The sequence below is a fragment of the Stigmatopora nigra genome, chromosome 5 (genome assembly GCF_051989575.1).
Source record: "Stigmatopora nigra isolate UIUO_SnigA chromosome 5, RoL_Snig_1.1, whole genome shotgun sequence".
Classification (NCBI taxonomy): Eukaryota; Metazoa; Chordata; class Actinopteri; order Syngnathiformes; family Syngnathidae; genus Stigmatopora; species Stigmatopora nigra.
In genome coordinates this window covers 5,672,947-5,690,572 of record NC_135512.1, presented here as the reverse complement: position 1 = coordinate 5,690,572, position 17,626 = coordinate 5,672,947, and the positions used below count along the sequence as shown (strand labels likewise).

Sequence of the window (17,626 nt, the reverse complement as noted above, 5' to 3'; positions counted from 1 at the left end):
TCCAGGAAATCTACCCTAAGAATCACCAGACTATAATCATCTTAGCCCACCATTTTGGACAGAAAATATTCCAACAACAACAACTGTATAATACATGATATAACACAATACTTTGATATATTTAACAATGTTTTGACACATGCTGCCCCCTTACTTTTACAACTAACAATGACTTGTTAGACCAGTACAACCCGCAAGTCATGAATCATCAATGCAAGAAATAAAAAAAGACCTTGACTTAGTCTATATTTATCCAAAGGGCCTTGAAATGACCAACTACCGACATGACATGCTGCCAATAACTCATGTCTTAGTAAGGCTGCAGAGAAATTGTTAAACAATGTACTTTACATTAATAAAGAGAGACAGTAAATAATGGTAAGCCAATGTGATGAAAAATAATAATAATTTGCATGCGCCATGCGCTCGTAAGAGCAGCGTTGATTATGATATTTTACTTTTACATTTTTGAAGGCCTTGACAGCCTCTCACTTTGTCAACATAATTTGTTATTGAAAAAAAAATTGCACGCCGCGGAGCAGTTCATCTTTCCCTGCGGCACTGGTTTATTTTAGAGCCGTATTGAAGGCAAAAAAAAGGCAAAAAGAAAAAATATGAGAATGAAGCACCCACAAACGACAACATCTCAGCATTCCCTATCAAAGATAAAAACATCACAGTTGCTATTTGATAAGTAAAATGCAGTGATATGCAAACACAACGGCTTGGGAATCAATAAAAATGCTTTATGACATCCTGCTTTTTATGCCTTTGACCTGGAATTTAGAGATCCTAAAACTGATGAATGGTAATGGTGGAAGCACTGCAGCGTGGCGGATAGAGCGAGAAAAAAAACAAACTAACCAACCAAACACACACACACATTGGATGGAAACGGACCTCAGTGTGGATGACAGGGCGAACAAGCTAAATATAGCCTTCTGGGTTATCTCCTCTGTGAGCACAGCCAGTGCGTTGTTGCTTCACATTATTTACGTGTCTGTGACTGTAGACACTCTCTTTTCCATCCCAACACACACACACGCACATTTTGCTATATTACTATATTGCATCGCTACCTTTTCCAACCATAAGATTGTCATTATTTCTTTTTTTACACACAATATTTTCACTTTTGTCTCTTTCCGGTATCACACATCCCTCCATTGTGGTTTTGCCCTCGTTATTTAATTCAGATAGACTATTTTTTTTCACGTTTATTTCAAGTCAGTGTCGTGTTTGATCCGCCCTGTCGCATCGCCCTACTGTCATCTCTGACCTGTTAGCTTCACAGTAGTTGTCCAGAGTACAATAGAGAGTTGGCATTTCATATAATAAAGCCTGAAGCATAATTATTCGTTTGAGGTTTTCTTGTTACTGTTTTTTTTTTTTACTTGTAGATGTGCTGAATCAAGATAGATGTTTGAACAATGAAATCCATTTTAGTGCACAATATATTGAATTTTTTAGTTTTTTTTTAATGTGTTTATCTTGCCGCATCTGGGATGTAATAATCGGACTAAAAAGCATCAACACTGGTCTTTTTTTTCCCCAGATACAATACAAAATTAATCAGTTTGCATCTGAATATTAATGTGTTGGATTCAAATGTGACACGGCAATCACCAAAATCTATCAAAATTTCTTTCTGATCTTAAATCTAGATGTTTTATAGTCAAATGTCAAGTTGCGCTCATGCAAATTCACACATTGGGTCAACTGACAAATATATATGTTATATAAAAATAAAAAAACCTAAAAAATCTACAAGTTGTACTGAATTAATTAGTTTTAACTATTACAATGATTACAAGCAAATTAAAACCCAACTTTGCTAAATACTGTATATACCACAATAATGAGTTTGACATTTTGATCTGGCCCATCATTATTATAATTTTCAGTCATTGTGAATGCTCCTATTTTCCCTGATAAATGATTTTTTATAAATAATTGCCAAGGAGCACTAACATTATCTAATGCAATAACATTTTAGAACATTCTCCAGTGGAATATTAATAATTAGCACCATTCTTATTATTGATTTTGAAGAGAATCCGCATTTGCTTCCTCCCACATCCCAAAAAAAAAAACATGCACATCAGGTTCAGACCCTTCATTTTCCAAATGTGTGAATGTGATTGTGAGTGGTTCTTTGTTTACACTGTACGTGTCCTGTGATTAGCCGGTGTAGTGTGTTCCCTACCACTTAGCCGTGAGCCCGATGAGGACAAGTGCTGTCAAAAAGGAGTGGATTTGCTGCCAGTTATTTTTACGCCAGTATTATTTGTTTATCGCCCCGTGTCTATTTGCAAATGTACTACGTCACCCCTCTGTTTATCCGTCTATTCTGAATTTCATGTCTCCCCATCTGTGCATCTATCCAGCTTAAAGTCCTGATCCAGCCCACCCTCGCAGGTTTATGAAAGGCGAGCGGCTTTGCAGACGGTGCATATCAAATTCTGCTCGGCGCGGCGTGGATTTTGTACCTCAGACAAAGGCTTACAATACATGTGAGCTTTGAGTAGCACATAAATGTCGACAAAGAGGAGCTCGGGCTACATGATATGTCAAAAAAAGACACATTTGAGGAAATGGCTGCGGGTGGGATGGATTAATTATTGGAGAAGTTTTGTAATATATTTTGAGACATACTTTTGTTACCATGGTTGCACTTTATCACCAGTTTAGTCATTAAAAATGACAGTGGCATCAAGTAATGTGTTTCCTAAGCTAATTATATAAGTATGGAGAAATATAGGTCAGTTAAATGTAAGTTTTTCCTAACGTGGCACTTGTGTGTTGGAAAGTCCTCCAGTTTTAAGTAATGGATTTAAAAATGTTTTTTTTTTTTTTTAAAGTGGCGAAAATAAAGTTAAAGATGTCAGCAGACTCACCATGATGTAGTGCCGCTGCATCTCAGTTTTCTCACTGGCTAGTTTCTCACACTCCAGCTTGAGGCTGCACAAGGACACACAAGGATATGCAAATGAGATGCTTTACACACAGTAATCTGTCACTATTCATCAGGGAAGGGGGGGACAGAGCCTTGTCGCAAATAGCCATAAACCAGTTATTGACGCCCTGTAAATAGTTTTATTATAGTTTACAACTCTTCTCAATTGGGAGGTGTCATTTGAACATAGTTCCTCAGCAGCAAGAAGCCAAAAGATTATTTTTACACGAGTAAGATTCACATGGCTAATACCTCTACTGCTCTTAAAGAGCAAGACAAAACCTAGTAGATTTTTTTTCTGTTAAGGTCAAAAGACTTAAGGCTATTTAGTCTGGATGTTGTCTATTGTGAGAGAAAATGAGAGAAGTTAATAGTAGTTGTTGTAGTTTGTAGTATACATCCTTGTGTACCTGTGATACTGGGCCTGAAGGAACTGGAATTCCTCCTTGATCCGGTCCAGGGTTTCCAGGACGGTGAACTTGAAAGACTGGCCAGGTTGCAAGGGGACCTTTAACAGAAGACAAAGGACACAACGTGAAGAGCAAGCATTAAAGTGGATGTGTGTGACTTTATGCAATAAAACAGAATAAGTACATGCACGGAAGCTCATACTGTGCGTATGCATGTTTGTGAGAGAAAGAGCACCAGGATGAAAGAAGGAAAGGTCACTTCCACACATCATAAAGCCGTGTCCTCCGCTAATGACTGACTATTCCTCCTTCCCTATCCCTCTCTTTCTTTCACATTAGCATCCTCCTCACTTTCTTGCCAGCGCGCTAATGTATTCTAGCCAACAAAGAGATGCGACGGGAGGAAATGTCATTAGAATAAACTTGCAGGGAAATCACCTGCAAGCACCTGCTAAAAACTAAACAAGGACCTACAGGACAAAACATCTCCTGGGAGACTTTCCGTGTTCGGCATTAATTTGTGGGATCTTCACATGTAGTGAAATAAAATCCATTTCTACACTCTCGTATTGAGTTGTTCAGTTTTTCCCAGACTAGAAGAACTGTTGGGAGAATAATACATTAAAAAGGGACACACAATGTATTTCTTAGATGATGCCAGCAGGTAACAATCTTGTTTTATAAATTGAAAAAAGGATTTTCCTTGTGTGTAATAGTGGAGAAAAAGAGTAGTATTTCTATGAATTTGCCACCTATGGTGCAGGCAGACATTTTATCAATGCTGGTTCTACTTTAGCCAAACAAATGTGAATGATGGAATACCCACACTATATTCTTTAGAACCTAATTAAGAAATGTCAAACAAAGCATCTGAAAAAGAGGAAGTTTCTCTCTTTTTGGCTTAACCATGTAATTTTTTAAAATTTATTTCTGTGCCACATATTCTCAAAAGGGTCACAGAGGGTGCTGGAACCAAGCAAGCCCTGCTAACTACAGGCACCAAGCGGGAGACAAACTGAATTGGTGGCCAGCCAATCGCAGAGCACTAGGGCAACCATTCATGCTCACACATACCTTAAATTGTTCAACCAGCCTACTATGCATGTTTTTGGGACGTGGGAGGAAACCGGAGTACCCGGAGAAAACCTACACAAGCCTGGAAGAACATGCAAACTCCATACAGGAAGGTCCCAAACACCCATTCTTACAAAGTAAGAATGAGTCCTTTCAAACTCCTCAGCACAATGCAAAGATTGAATAAACACTGGTGGCATTCTACCCACAGTCAGAAGCAAAAGAATGTCACTTTCAGTGGCCAACTTCGTTAGTCTAGACAAGCACAATTCAATTAGATTTCAATTAGTCCAACGGCAGAGGTCAGAGATGTACGGGCTTCCCCCAGTAATTAATCCGCAGAGCCGAGCTGAGCCGAGGTAAAGTGATCCGAGCCGAGGCGCCAGATACGTACACTAACTCTGTGCATTGGTGTGCTGAAAAGAAGCCTGGGAAAAATGGAGCGGAATCTGCCACCAGCTCCCCATTGACCTTGATTTATACTACACACATTGCACTGGTTGGGAGTTGAGGAGATACTCATACCTTGAAGAACTCACTAGCAACATTAAATATGCATTCAGATTATCACTCGCTACAAGAAGGGTGGTAACTGTGAAAAGAAAGAATGGACAAAATAATATATATAAAGATATGTCTGAGAAACGGGTTGAGCGAAGTGATACACTGCTTGGTCGTTCTTACCAAGGCAAGTGAGAGCCAGATGATGAGTGACTGACTGAATCAGATAGAATGCCATTCATTCTTGTGTCACCCTTTAGATGGGAGGCAGAAGATGAAGGAAATACTTTGTTTTTCCACTTTGCTTTTATTTATTTTTGCTGTAGTAAAAATAGGCATTGCTGTACAACCTGCACCATCTGCTAGTATGGGGAGACTGTATACACACAATGCTGTGAGCTAAATCCAAAAGGTCTTAATTTAATTAGAAATTCTTCACAAGGTTCCTCTAATGAGAGAAAAGTGGTGCAGAATTGAAGATGGTCATTGTTTGGGCAATTGTAATATAAGTGTGATCAAATTGTTGTAAATTTGACAGCAAAGTAAACAAAATCTAGATGTGTTTTTAAAAAATTGCCCCTTTAAAAAAAATTCTAGATCACAATAAAATTTCCCAAATACGGGATGAATAAAGTTATCCAATCCAATCCAATCCAAACCACTTCAAATCTAATATAGCCACATCCCCAATGGACCACAAAAACAGGTTGTTTAACAACAGTGGCATTCTTGAAGGCAAAGTTAAATTGCGATAAAAGGGATCTAGGAAAAAAAAAAACATACAATACAGTAATACCTGGCCACTTTGCGTATCAACAATGGCGGCTATGATTGGCCAAAAATATATATGAATAGTTTATAGGAACAATAATACAAAAAGAAATGGTGGAGAAAGGCAAGTCACAATTTGAGAGGATTTCACCAGCCCTTCGAGTATCCATCATCTATATTTGCAAGTTAAATAATAGTATTCACTATTATTATTATTACTATTATTATATTACAATCAATATTCATATTGCAGAAGATCTTGGAACCCATTAACCACAATAAATGAGGTATTACTGTATTTACAAAGGATTGCAGTATTGTGGCAAATGTAGGCCAAGGCAAACATTTTTTGTTGAAGTTAAGTGTTTGGGTCTGACGGGTCTTTCCTGCACCATGACAGATGGTCTCGCAGATTGTTTGGGGGTCCGCTAGGCTGTCACGAAAGGCCGGAAAAACAGCTTTGCACCTCCTGTATAGACTGTGTGTGCTCGCTTATGTGTATTGGCGGTAGAGAGATCTCACCGTCATAGGGAATCAGATCCCGAAAAACTGATCCTGTTAATCTATGAGCTAGATGTGAAAGAGAGGAGAGGGGGAGGGGTTTCACACCCACCCACCATGTGGGACAGCAGTCAATCACAATTTGGACATGCTGGCACTGGCAAAGCAGGGAATTAGGGAGGATTATCTATGGCGAGTGGAGTGGGGGTGAGGTAAGGGGAAGGTGGGGGGGCCGTTTCAGGTCTGTTTTGACTCTGTCGCATAACAGAATGGAGGCGGCGCACTCCTGTCATCTTACAGATCACGTGGGGCCTCTCAGTGCTATTAATATTGATTTAAAAACAACCGCAATTCCAAAATAAATGTCTATATGGCGTATTTTTCGGACTATAAGAGTAAAATTTGAACCAGCCAAACAATACACAACAAAGAGGGGGAAAAAATATAATTTGGACTGGACTAACAGTCATATTTTTAGGGAGAGCAATTTTATCTTTTATCAGAAACCAAGAACAAAGAGATTAAAATAACAATTGAGTTATAAAGTGATTCAATCCAATAATAAAATGGAGAACAACACTAACCTAAAAAAACATGGCAAGCTGATGGCGGAAAATCCGAATGAAAAACATAAGTCACACTTGATTATTAGTCCAGCCAAACTATGAAAAAAAGTGTGACTTTCACGCCGAAAAATACGGTAATGCGTTGGCAAAACAACCAGGCAGTTAAAACAGGATTGAAATGAGAGAAGGCAGACTAATATAAGATGTCTACCATCATAGAAGACATTCCATTGGCTCGTATAGTTTTAGGTCCCTCATCCGATCCTGAAATGTAATGAGCACGTTATGTAGTCGGTAATTAATCATCCAGAGTGTAAACCATCTTTGTGAACTAGAAATGTCACATTTGCTCACGGTGAAAGCAAACAAACGGGGTCCTTGAAAATGACACCCATATCTATCTGCTGGCTGACATCACTGCCATTTGTTTTGCATTCTGCCTGTCAGCCATCTTCCAAATTTTCTTAGCCTCTCTCTCTCTTTGGTAAGACCAAACTTCTTCTCATATCAGCTGCTGTTTTTTTTCCATCAATGGAAATGAGAGGGCGAGTGCGGAACAAATCCATGTCTGCAAATGATTGGGTAAGAAATAATTCCATCTGTCTGCTTGGTCTTTCTACTCTCCAGTGGTTTATTTAGCCTTATAGTGCACTCTAGCAATGGCGTGTTAGCGGGCATGCCCGTGCAAAGGAGACATCTTCCTTCCTCCACCTTGTCTTCCTTCACTCCTCGCTCTTCATTTTGCATAAGGATGTCTCCGAGACAAGCACAGACACTTCCAGATAGAGCATAAAATAATCATGGCTGGATGAAATATTTAGTGGCAAAAGACACATGCATAGATGATATATGCCAAGTGTTGGTGCCCCATTTGAACCTGTCTGTTGATGGGATGAAGGACTGGGTTTTGGAGGCACACTTTCATCACAACAGGCATGTTGGATCACATGGTATTATGTACAAACATGCTAAGTGAGTCTTGTAGGAATTTGTCGATTGGCAGGAAAACTATTTGGTCTGGTTTGAATGTTGATAATGATCAGAAAATTGGCTGAAGTGGGATATAAATCCCAGTTATTTCATTAGGTAAAAGGTATATAATTTACAAATGGCAAATATTCACAACAACCTAGATATAGGAAGATTTTCTTTTACTTTTATGCCAATTTTCTTCCTTAAATCAGATTTTTTCAATGTTTTGATTCCAATCCACTACTCATATGTTAAGATCAGAAAAATAATGAAGCCAAATGCTGAAAACAAACCCGTAAATCCAATTTTGCTACCAAATCCAATACCGTCCGATGGTTAGAAAGCAGACAATCACCGACATCAATCGAGACATAATGACTTATTGGTCAACTCACTTCTTATTTTAACAACGAGCTGTTGCTTTGTCAATTCTAAATTTCCAAGTAAAAAAAATTGCAACCTGGGCTTGAGTAGTTAGCGCGTCGGACTCAGAGCTCTCAGGTCCTAGGTTCAAATCCAGGTCCAGTTTCCTCCCAGATTCCCCTAACTCTGGCCCAAAGTCAGCTGGGATAGGCTCCAGCACCCCCCGCGACCCTTGTGAGGATAAAGCAGTTCCGAAAATGAATGACTGAAAACTTGCGACCTATTTGCTTTGCACTGTTTGAGAAATCCTTTTTTTTTTTTTACTTATCAAACAATATTTTACACCTTTTCAACTAGTATTTTATGAGGCTCTAATCCTGATGAATGGCATTCCTATTCATGAGCAAGATTTGAGTTATAACCCTGGTTTCACATAAACTTAAACCTGTAACTCAAAGCGACACTGTAGTTGGAACGGCTCATAATTACCCAGGCAACCAGTAACTTTCCAATATCACACTTAGGGCTATCTTTCCCCACTTTATGATTAGCGTCATACGAAAGTATGCTTCTGAAGTCGTATAATTAAAAAAGAAAGCCACATAAAAGCAGCTGGCACGCGCGCCTGTCTGTGAAACTCACAAAAGTTAAACGTCACACACATTTATGAATGCCTGGCCCTCATTAATACACTATGTGTGCGTGTTCTTTTTTCCTGGCATAAGTAAATCGACTTGGTAATTAAAGTCAGACCGAGATTCCATTTATTGCGATGACACACACAAACACACACACACGGCACTTTTCATATCATAAACACATGCATCAACACAAGGACAAATACACACACTCAAAATTGTGAAATAATTCAGACACCGGTGCGCAATTGCACACAAATGACATGAAAAAGACAAACATACATTGGAGGAAACAAAGATCCAGTGGAACTAATTAAAGGGCTACACATCTAGTACAATCTAACCAAACATCCATGTGTGAATACGAAATAATAGAAAGGCCTGCCTTTTCTATTTCATCACAAAAAAATATTGCCTTTAAAACATTACAGCTACTCAGTCTAAAATAAAGTAGAACCTAATATTTATCTGGAAAGACATGCCAACTTAAAGGTTAAGGCAGGGGTGTCAAACTCAGTTTAGTTTGTAGGCCACATTCATGCCAACCAGATCTAATGGAGCCCGACTAGTTTATTTTTACCCCAAAAAGTTAACTTTATAGCACTAAAAGATGAGAATCCAAGTGAATTGGACTTTTATCAATGTCAATGGCAGGCAATGACTTAGTTTTGCATGACTTCCTTGACATTTTTTAGGGTACTTATAGGTCAATTACTGTAAATTTGGGATCATTTCCTATTGATTTTAGGAGGATTAGATCTTCCAATGACTTCATTGCCTGTATTTGCATAAAACGGAACAACAGGAAATGAATATTCCAGCTGAACTTGGAAAGGAAGATTGACTAGACAAGAAACAGGATGAACTGCAGCTGTGTTTGGAATAATATCATTCATTCTATTAAAAAAAAAAGCTCAAAATCCCTATGATGGCTTTGATTTTCATACAAACAAAATCCCATTCATACAAAATTGAAGTGTCTGCATCTTTTTACAATTTAGTTGTCAAAGTAAAACTTTCAGAGAACTGTTTCCCTTTTTTTTTACCATGCATTAAACCAGCTTCTCAATCTGTGAACTATGCACACAAAGTATCACACTGCAATAGTATTATGATATTCTCTGAAAATACTCAAAATGATTGCCAGCCTATCACCATCAATTGTCATGCAATGTCCACACCCATTTGATGAAATGATTGACAGCCCAACAACAGGTTTTTTCCAAACCTTCCTTGCACTTCCACAATAAAAAAAACCCTTAAATAAAATCTACATAACTTTCATACATGCTAAAAATAAATGTTCAGGTTTATTTGGGTGATTTCCATTGCTATGCAGTATATACAGTGCATGTATATTGATGTTTAACAAAAAATCCTCTACTATATTTAACATTTCTAACTTATAGCCCAAATATATGCATAAATAGTACATACCAGAGTAGTTGCATTTAGATGAGGGGTGTCCAAACTATTCCACAAAAGGGTGCAGTGGGAGCATGTTTTTGTTGCAACTGATCCAGGAAAAACAATTCTAACAATGAGGTTTCTACTGAAAGCAGCAGCACCTGAGTGCAATCAAATGATTACACTGCCAGGACACTGTTTGGACACCCTGTTGGTGAAAAGAAGCAAGTACAGCCTGACATTGTTTACATTTTTACCCTAAATTCTCACCCACAACCTATTTTTTAAAGCAATCAACATCTCCTTGACTAACAATTGTTATTATTTGAAAAAATAAGAGCACAACATATTGCATGTGGAGCCTTAAAAGCTTAAAGGAGCTCACAATGCAGGACATCCATTTATCAAATCACTCTATATCTGGATATAAGTTGGCAAAAATATCAATATAAAAAAAATCAAACAAATTAGAGGTAACAACAAGGGATTTAATCTTAATTTTAAGACTGTAATACCACGTAATTCAGCTACAAGATTCATTCATTCATTCATTTTCTGAAAAGCGTATCCTGACAAGGGTCACGGGGGTGCTGGAGGCTATCCCAGCTAACTATGGACACAGATAATTCATGGTCAGCCAATCGCAGGACACAAGGAGACAAAGGACAACCATTCACAGTCAAACTCATTACAAGGGGCAATTTAGAGGCTATCATGCATGTTTTTGGAATGTGGGAGGAAACAAGAGTACCCAAAGAACACCTACACAAGCCCAGGGAGAACATGCAAACTCCACACAGTGAGGACCGACCTGGGATTCAAACCCACGACCCTAGAACTGCAAGGCCGACGCGGTAACCACTTTTTTTTCTTCCTTAAGTGATTCGAAATAGAAGAAGTGTTCCCAATGTGAACTACAGGCCGTTTCTTCACAAGGATTTAGAATATTATTCATTTTTTTTTATATGTGCTAGTATTATTCCCAACTTGTATAGATGCAGACACAAAACAAGCCCACGAGCGAAGGTGCGTGTGCGTTTGGCACGCTGGCACCTCAGCACAGATCACATTTCACTGCCGTACCACAAATAAAGACGTACTGGCAGAGATCTGGTGGCGGTGCGAGAGTGGGAGTTCCACGACCTGTTGGGATCCGACTTGATAGCAAAGGCATCTGAGCCAGCACTCCCTCCTCCTCCTCCTCCTCTCATTCATTTTCATTGACACCATTTTTTATTCTGTCTTCGTTATGTTTTCATATCCTCCTTTTTCTCACTGTCTCCATTTTATCAGCATTCTCTCTGAACACATAATTGATTCCTCATGCCTGACTCTTGGGAAATGTCATTCATAATTCTGTGTGATAGCTACATGTGGGAAAAGTGCTTAGCACACAATTTTGGGGCTGTGGGTTCGATCCCAGGTTGGTCCTGACATGACAAAAACATAGGATAAACTGGTTAAATACTCTAAATTGTGTATGGATGGTGGTCTACGGATTCAGGGTGTCCCCCGCCTGGTGCCCATAGTTAGCTGGGGTAGGGTTTAGCACCCCTCGCGACCCTTTTGTGTATAAGCGGTTCAGAAAATGAATGAATATGAAATGTCATTCATAATTCTATATGATAGTGTGTGTCTTTTATCCGGCTGAGGAGTCAGTCGAGGCTCACTAAACACAAACACACACACAAATAAACACACACACACTCACACATATACACACGCACACACACACACACATGGCAAAGTGGCCGCTGACCTATTTGTAGCACAGACACGGCGAAACACAAATAAATCTGATTACGGCAAGCGGGCAGGAAAAAGAAAGCTGCTCTACTGAGTCGAAGCTGTCATTCCGACTTCTAGTATTTTATTTTTATTACCTTATTTTTAGCCTGTGCACATTTAACCTTTATCTCACTTTGTATTTAACCGACCTTCTACTCTGGCAGCTAGAGAAGCGTCACACACATACACACACTTACACTCAGCCTGACTGCACTATAGGGCGGGTAAACATCGGGAAGACGGCACAGCAGGCTTTTTTGAAACAAGTGACAACGAATATGTGAGAATGGAGCCGGCAATTAAAGCAGAGTTTGCACAGACGCTGAGATGACAAAGTACACACCACGGTAACTTCCAAAGGGGAGGTTTTTTAAAGCAACGAGACGTCACAAAACACAAACTATGTTGAAGGAGAAGTGGAGAGGTCCCCCCCCCCCCCCCCCCCAAAAAAAGACACTTACCGGATGCCTGCCCTGAGGGTACATGATCCCAGGAGAGGAGAGACTTCCAGTCCGTTTGATGGCCAGGTTCGTCCCGTGGCCCTCCACTCCTCTGCCTTTCTCCACTGGTTCCCAAAGCAAACTCCTTCTCCTCCTCGTGGAAAGTCAATCCAATGCGGGTTTAGGCACCACTGTCATGAGAACACACAAGACTTAGTTTCCACGCTCTGCGCTTATCATTCTTCCTCCTCCTGCTGTGATCAGTCAACGTCCAAACATAGTGACATGACAATTACATCCTCTCTCCTCCTCCTCCTCCTCCTTGTCGTCTTCTCCCGGGTTCGTCTCCCCCCCTTGCGCTTCTCACGTCTCCCGGTGCCCCGTCTCCCCCACCCCAGCCGTCCACTGACAGAAACATAAACAAACAGATGGATGGATGGTCTCCTCCTCTGCTCAGGCTTCCTCTTCTGTGACACGCTGCAGCAGAATGGAAGGCGGGGAGGGGAGTAGGACAGTGTGTGAGCGAGCTTTGTTTTTTTTGTTTTTTTATAATATGATGAAGGGAGGGAGGGAGGGGGGACTAGGAAGGGAGATCAGGTCAGTGGAAGATCCAGCAAGCCCTAGACTGTAATATATTGCGCCTGTTGGCTTCAACACAAACAGGACAGGCTGTTAAAGCTGCTCTTAAGGTGGAACTGAACAGATAGTAAAGAAGAGGCGGGGAAAAAGGAAGAGAGAGAGAGACTGAGATGGCGCTCGCTCTCCTCTTTTTATGCTCTCGCTTCTCTCTCTCCCAAACACACACACACATACACACACTGCAATCCGTCATGCACAAAATTGATAAGGGCTTGAGATTGCGGCAATCAGACGCGGATTCACGACAGCTATCAGTGCCCGCACCATTATTACTCCCACCGTTACTTCCGGAGATAAATGCAACGCAGGCTTGTTTTTTTTTTACGATTGAATTCTGACGTGAAAAATGTACACATCACTGAAAAAATTATGAATATATTAGTCGTGAATTAGCCTTGGGGAGCAGAGAAAAGTAGGGAAATACACTGAAACTGCCTGAAGTCATTTTTTAAAAATAATTTTCAGAGCTCAATGGTCGCGAGGGGTGTTGGAGCCTATCTCAGGGACACCCTAAATTGGTTGCCAGCCAATTTCAGGCCACAAGGAGACAAAGGATGACCTTTCATGTGCAGCTAGGGGCAATTTAGAGTGCTTAGCCAGCCTAGAATGCATGTTGTGGTGATGTGGGAGGGAACCTGAAATACCCGGAGAAAAGCCATGAAAGCTCTGGGAGAAAATGCATACTCCACTTACTAAATTACATTTACTGGCTTGTTGTATTTAGTGCTGTTGAATGTTTTAGGAATAAATACTTGAGTCATAATAACTGCCACTAGGTCGTTACCTTGACTGTAGAATCTAATTAGCAACATTTCTTCTCGTATAAAGCAGTAGCCAATGACAATAAATTTGCTGTGAGCTGGAGCATCAGAATGCTGTTTCCTGATTGGCTGAGAGTCACCAACTAATTATAGATTGTTCCATCCAACCGTGTCAAATTGTGTTTCTTTGTGGAAATAAATGTATTGAGAAAACTGGTTGATATCTGTTCATCTATCCTTTTATAAAAAAAAAATGTACGTGGCGTATTTTTCGGACTATAAGTCGCTTAACACAAACATTGCACAAAAAAGAGGGGAAAAAAGGTTATACTGGGGTATAAGTCCCATTTTAGTGAGGGTAATATTTCAGTTAACAAGAAATCATGAACAAATATACGTAACATAAGTAAAAATAATAAAATGAAGAAAAGCTGGCTAAATAAGCATCTGTTAACATAAATATTTCAGATAACTATCGCACAAAAGAACATAAAAGCCTCAAAGAGAAGGATAAAAGTACTTATGTAAGTCAGACTAAAATATGAGATGCAGGCCTCGCTAAACTCTTTAAAAAAATGGTGACTTATAGTCCAGAAAACATGATACTTTAGAAATCTGTCACGAGTATTAAAAGAAATATCCAAGGACTCTTTGGAATTCGGAGGTGTACTTAACTCTAGATTGATTTTCACGATGTGTATTACTCACAACTGAGATCGTGTGATAGTCGTGACTTCCAACGATAAAACCGCACGTCGGGCGTTTCATTGTAAGAAGAGATCGCTATCGTAACAACAGAAAAAAACCCATAAAGTATGCCTGCTAAAGAAATGTCATCAAGACTATAAGCGAAGCCGATATCACCGCGGCAGGTGTCACAATGACATGATGAAACCTTCCACCCACACGTCGTCAAAAATCACAGCCACAAACATGAAGTGGATTAACACGACAACACACCATAAATATCTGCCGCGAGTACGTTTGGAAACATCTGCCTTTCTGTTTTTAGGCCAGGCTCTTACCTCCTTTGCACGTTATTTACAGGACGGGCCGTTAAGTCGCTTTATTTAAAGTCTTTCCATGTAAAGAAGTCTTTTGGCCCGCTTCTTAATGACTTTATTCGGGGCAGCTCTGCCTTTGAACTTGATCAAACAGCCATTAATCCGGTACTGTTGAATTGGACACAGCCTGTCTTGGCATGTGGGCGCAGGGTTTCCAGTAAGGCATTTGATAACAAGAGGGGGGTCAGCCAGAGGGCAGTCCCAAGTATTAATTATGGTCGCATACAGTACTGACGTCCTATTATTCAATGTGGGACATAAACGGGCGCCTACTTTATACAACCTTTGAACTCCACTTGGACTTCTTGTGTAAGTAATTGCAAGGAGGATAAAAAGTAACAATGGGGAATAACCCAAAGACAGCGTCATTTTGGACGGAATGTTTTCCCAAACCCTTGTGCAGCCTGGTTATAAAAAAAATAATTAAAAAAGCGTTTACACAACAGTGACTAAACGTACTGGTTTTTCGAGATAGGAGTTGTTACTCATTTGATTTTCTTTTTTGCTTGAGTTATAAGTGCAAAAGAAAGTGGACAACTTCACAACAAGTAACATGCTAACTCCACACAGGTGGACCGACCTGGATTTGAACCCAGGACCCCAAAGCCAAGTCGCTAACCACTCATGACATCTACAATACACAGACACATAAAACAAAGAGAACTGAGAGTATTGAAGAGAAACGCATTAACTCATTGGTTCCCACCAATGGAAATCCTTGACTACACACCCTCCCAATTCAGATGGATTGGACGCCTATCGCCGACAATGGCCTTAAAGAGTGAAGAATAATGGGTCCATTTTTTGTGTGTAAGACTAAATTTATCACAAGTCAGCCGCCCATTCTGCTTCATGTCTGGTACTTTGAATAGAAATTGTATTGCAAGTGGACGTCCATGCCAAATAACAAACATAACATTGTAACACATTGGTTCCCACAATTCTCCACAACAATACACCAAAACGTAGTGGAAATCAAAATCAACACGGAACCATTATAGTGGTGGCCATTCTAATACATACCAGTTGCTTATCTTAAGGGTTAAGGGTGAGATGATGACAGGGTACACCATGAACTTGTCATTAAAGTGGCATTGTTCAATTATTGCAGTGTTTAGCCTTCATTCAAGTTAAGCTACTGTTTTGGGAATGCACCAGGAAGTAAGAAAAAGAAAATTCTGTCTTTCTTCTCTGATTTTAATTGTGAGTAAAAGTTTAAGAAAGCAGTTAGAATACAATTACCCCAATAGAGACTTGAAGCTGTTTACTTCCCCTTCAAGTTCAAGTTTACTGTCTAACTAAACATAAACAAATTACAAATTGTGTCACAAAATCAGCTCTCAAATCCTTTTCTTAAGTATATATAGAGAACTAGGAAGTCTAAATGCCATTTACTAAAATATTGAATACATTTGAGAATGCCATTAAGTATTTAATATATTCAAAGTACTATACTAAATACTGAATGGCATTCATTGTTGAAGCAATTAGCTTTAACATTAAAGGTTTAACCAAAAAAAAGCTATATTTTAATATTATTGGCTTTAAAACAGCCCACTGATATTGACTGATGACAATGATGTAAATAAACCCTAATTCTGGTTAGAGAAGAGAATTGAAGGTGACCTGTCACTTGCTGATCAGTCGCAAAGGTCTTTTATAATGACTCTTTAAATGTTACTATAATTGTATAATGACAACAAAGGCCTACAATTCAATTCAATTGCATTTTTACATCTCAATTTTGCCTTTTGCGTCAATCGCACGGTTCCACTTTAAGAGATGGTCTGGCTGCAGCCTCTCCTCGCGCACCAATTGGACAAAAACCGAGCCAATCGTCTGCAACAGAGCCCCACGTTGGGTTCGGACGTAGCACCAACATTCGACCAATAGCGTTGAGTAATAGGCGCAGGAAGACAGAACGAGGAGGGGAGGGGGGACTTGAGGAGTCTTGTGGGCATTCGAGTTCCAAATAATTCTGCGCAGGCGCATGCAGGACTCTCCTGTCAGTCACGCTGCGTAAACGCTCACAAAATTCCAGCCTTAATTTCAGCCTCTACGAACACATAAAGCGTTCATTTCCGCCTCTAATAACGAATAAACCGGGCGTGAGCAAACATACCTTGCCAGAGGGTTATATATTGGTCAGATTATAGAGTGGTTAGTGTGTTGGACTCACAGTTTTGGGGTCGTGGGTTCAATCCTGGGTTGGTCGGCATTCTAAGGAGATTGCATGGTGTCCAGGGGCTTTCGTGGGTTTCTGTGGGTACTTCGGTTTCCTCCTACATCCCCCTAAAAAGGCATAGAAGACTGTTTGAGGAACCTAAATTTCTATCCCATGTGAATAGTTGTCCATCTCTTTGTTAACATTATTATACACGCCCCCAAAATAATCTCTCTTTAAGTACAGGATGTCAAGCAAGGAAATTAAAATCAATGTTGTCGCTTTATCTTAAGACAGGAGACAGACGCAGACCCAATGCATGGCAATTTGTCAAGAACCGCAATATCTGATTAATGCTCAATAGAAAAAAAAGATCACTTGGTTTCACCCCAATAGTCAGGTGACCGATACAAAATGGATCCAGTGGCTTTTAACGTCTGCAAAAGGACAGAGTTTTGCTTTGTGCCTACATCAATATTTAGTGTCATTTACACAAAAAAGGGGATTTCTGCATGAGTTTCCACTATGTTGATGTATTAGATTTGTCATTTAGTCCAGAATTCTGTGTACATTTTATTCTGTTCTGAATAGAATGCGTGTAATTTATTCCT

The 17,626-nt window shown here is 39.8% G+C and overlaps 1 protein-coding gene across 6 annotated transcripts in view; it reads right to left on the bottom strand.

The window, feature by feature from the left end:
* tle2b (TLE family member 2, transcriptional corepressor b) overlaps nucleotides 1–17,047 on the bottom strand; it is a 54,308-nt gene extending 37,261 nt beyond the window's left edge. For 3 of the 6 annotated variants that reach the window (XM_077717836.1, XM_077717834.1, XM_077717833.1), the window contains exons 1-3: nucleotides 12,409–13,102; nucleotides 3,367–3,464; nucleotides 2,898–2,961 (exon numbers count right to left, since the gene is read on the bottom strand). In XM_077717836.1, coding sequence (XP_077573962.1) covers nucleotides 2,898–2,961; nucleotides 3,367–3,464; nucleotides 12,409–12,432 — 186 coding nt within the window. In that variant the 5' untranslated portion in view covers nucleotides 12,433–13,102. Of the gene's footprint in view, nucleotides 1–2,897; nucleotides 2,962–3,366; nucleotides 3,465–10,189; nucleotides 10,331–12,408; nucleotides 13,103–17,030 lie in introns of those variants that run through there. The other 3 variants (XM_077717832.1, XM_077717831.1, XM_077717835.1) reach the window with 3 other exon arrangements.
* Nucleotides 17,048–17,626: the final 579 nt, after the last annotated feature.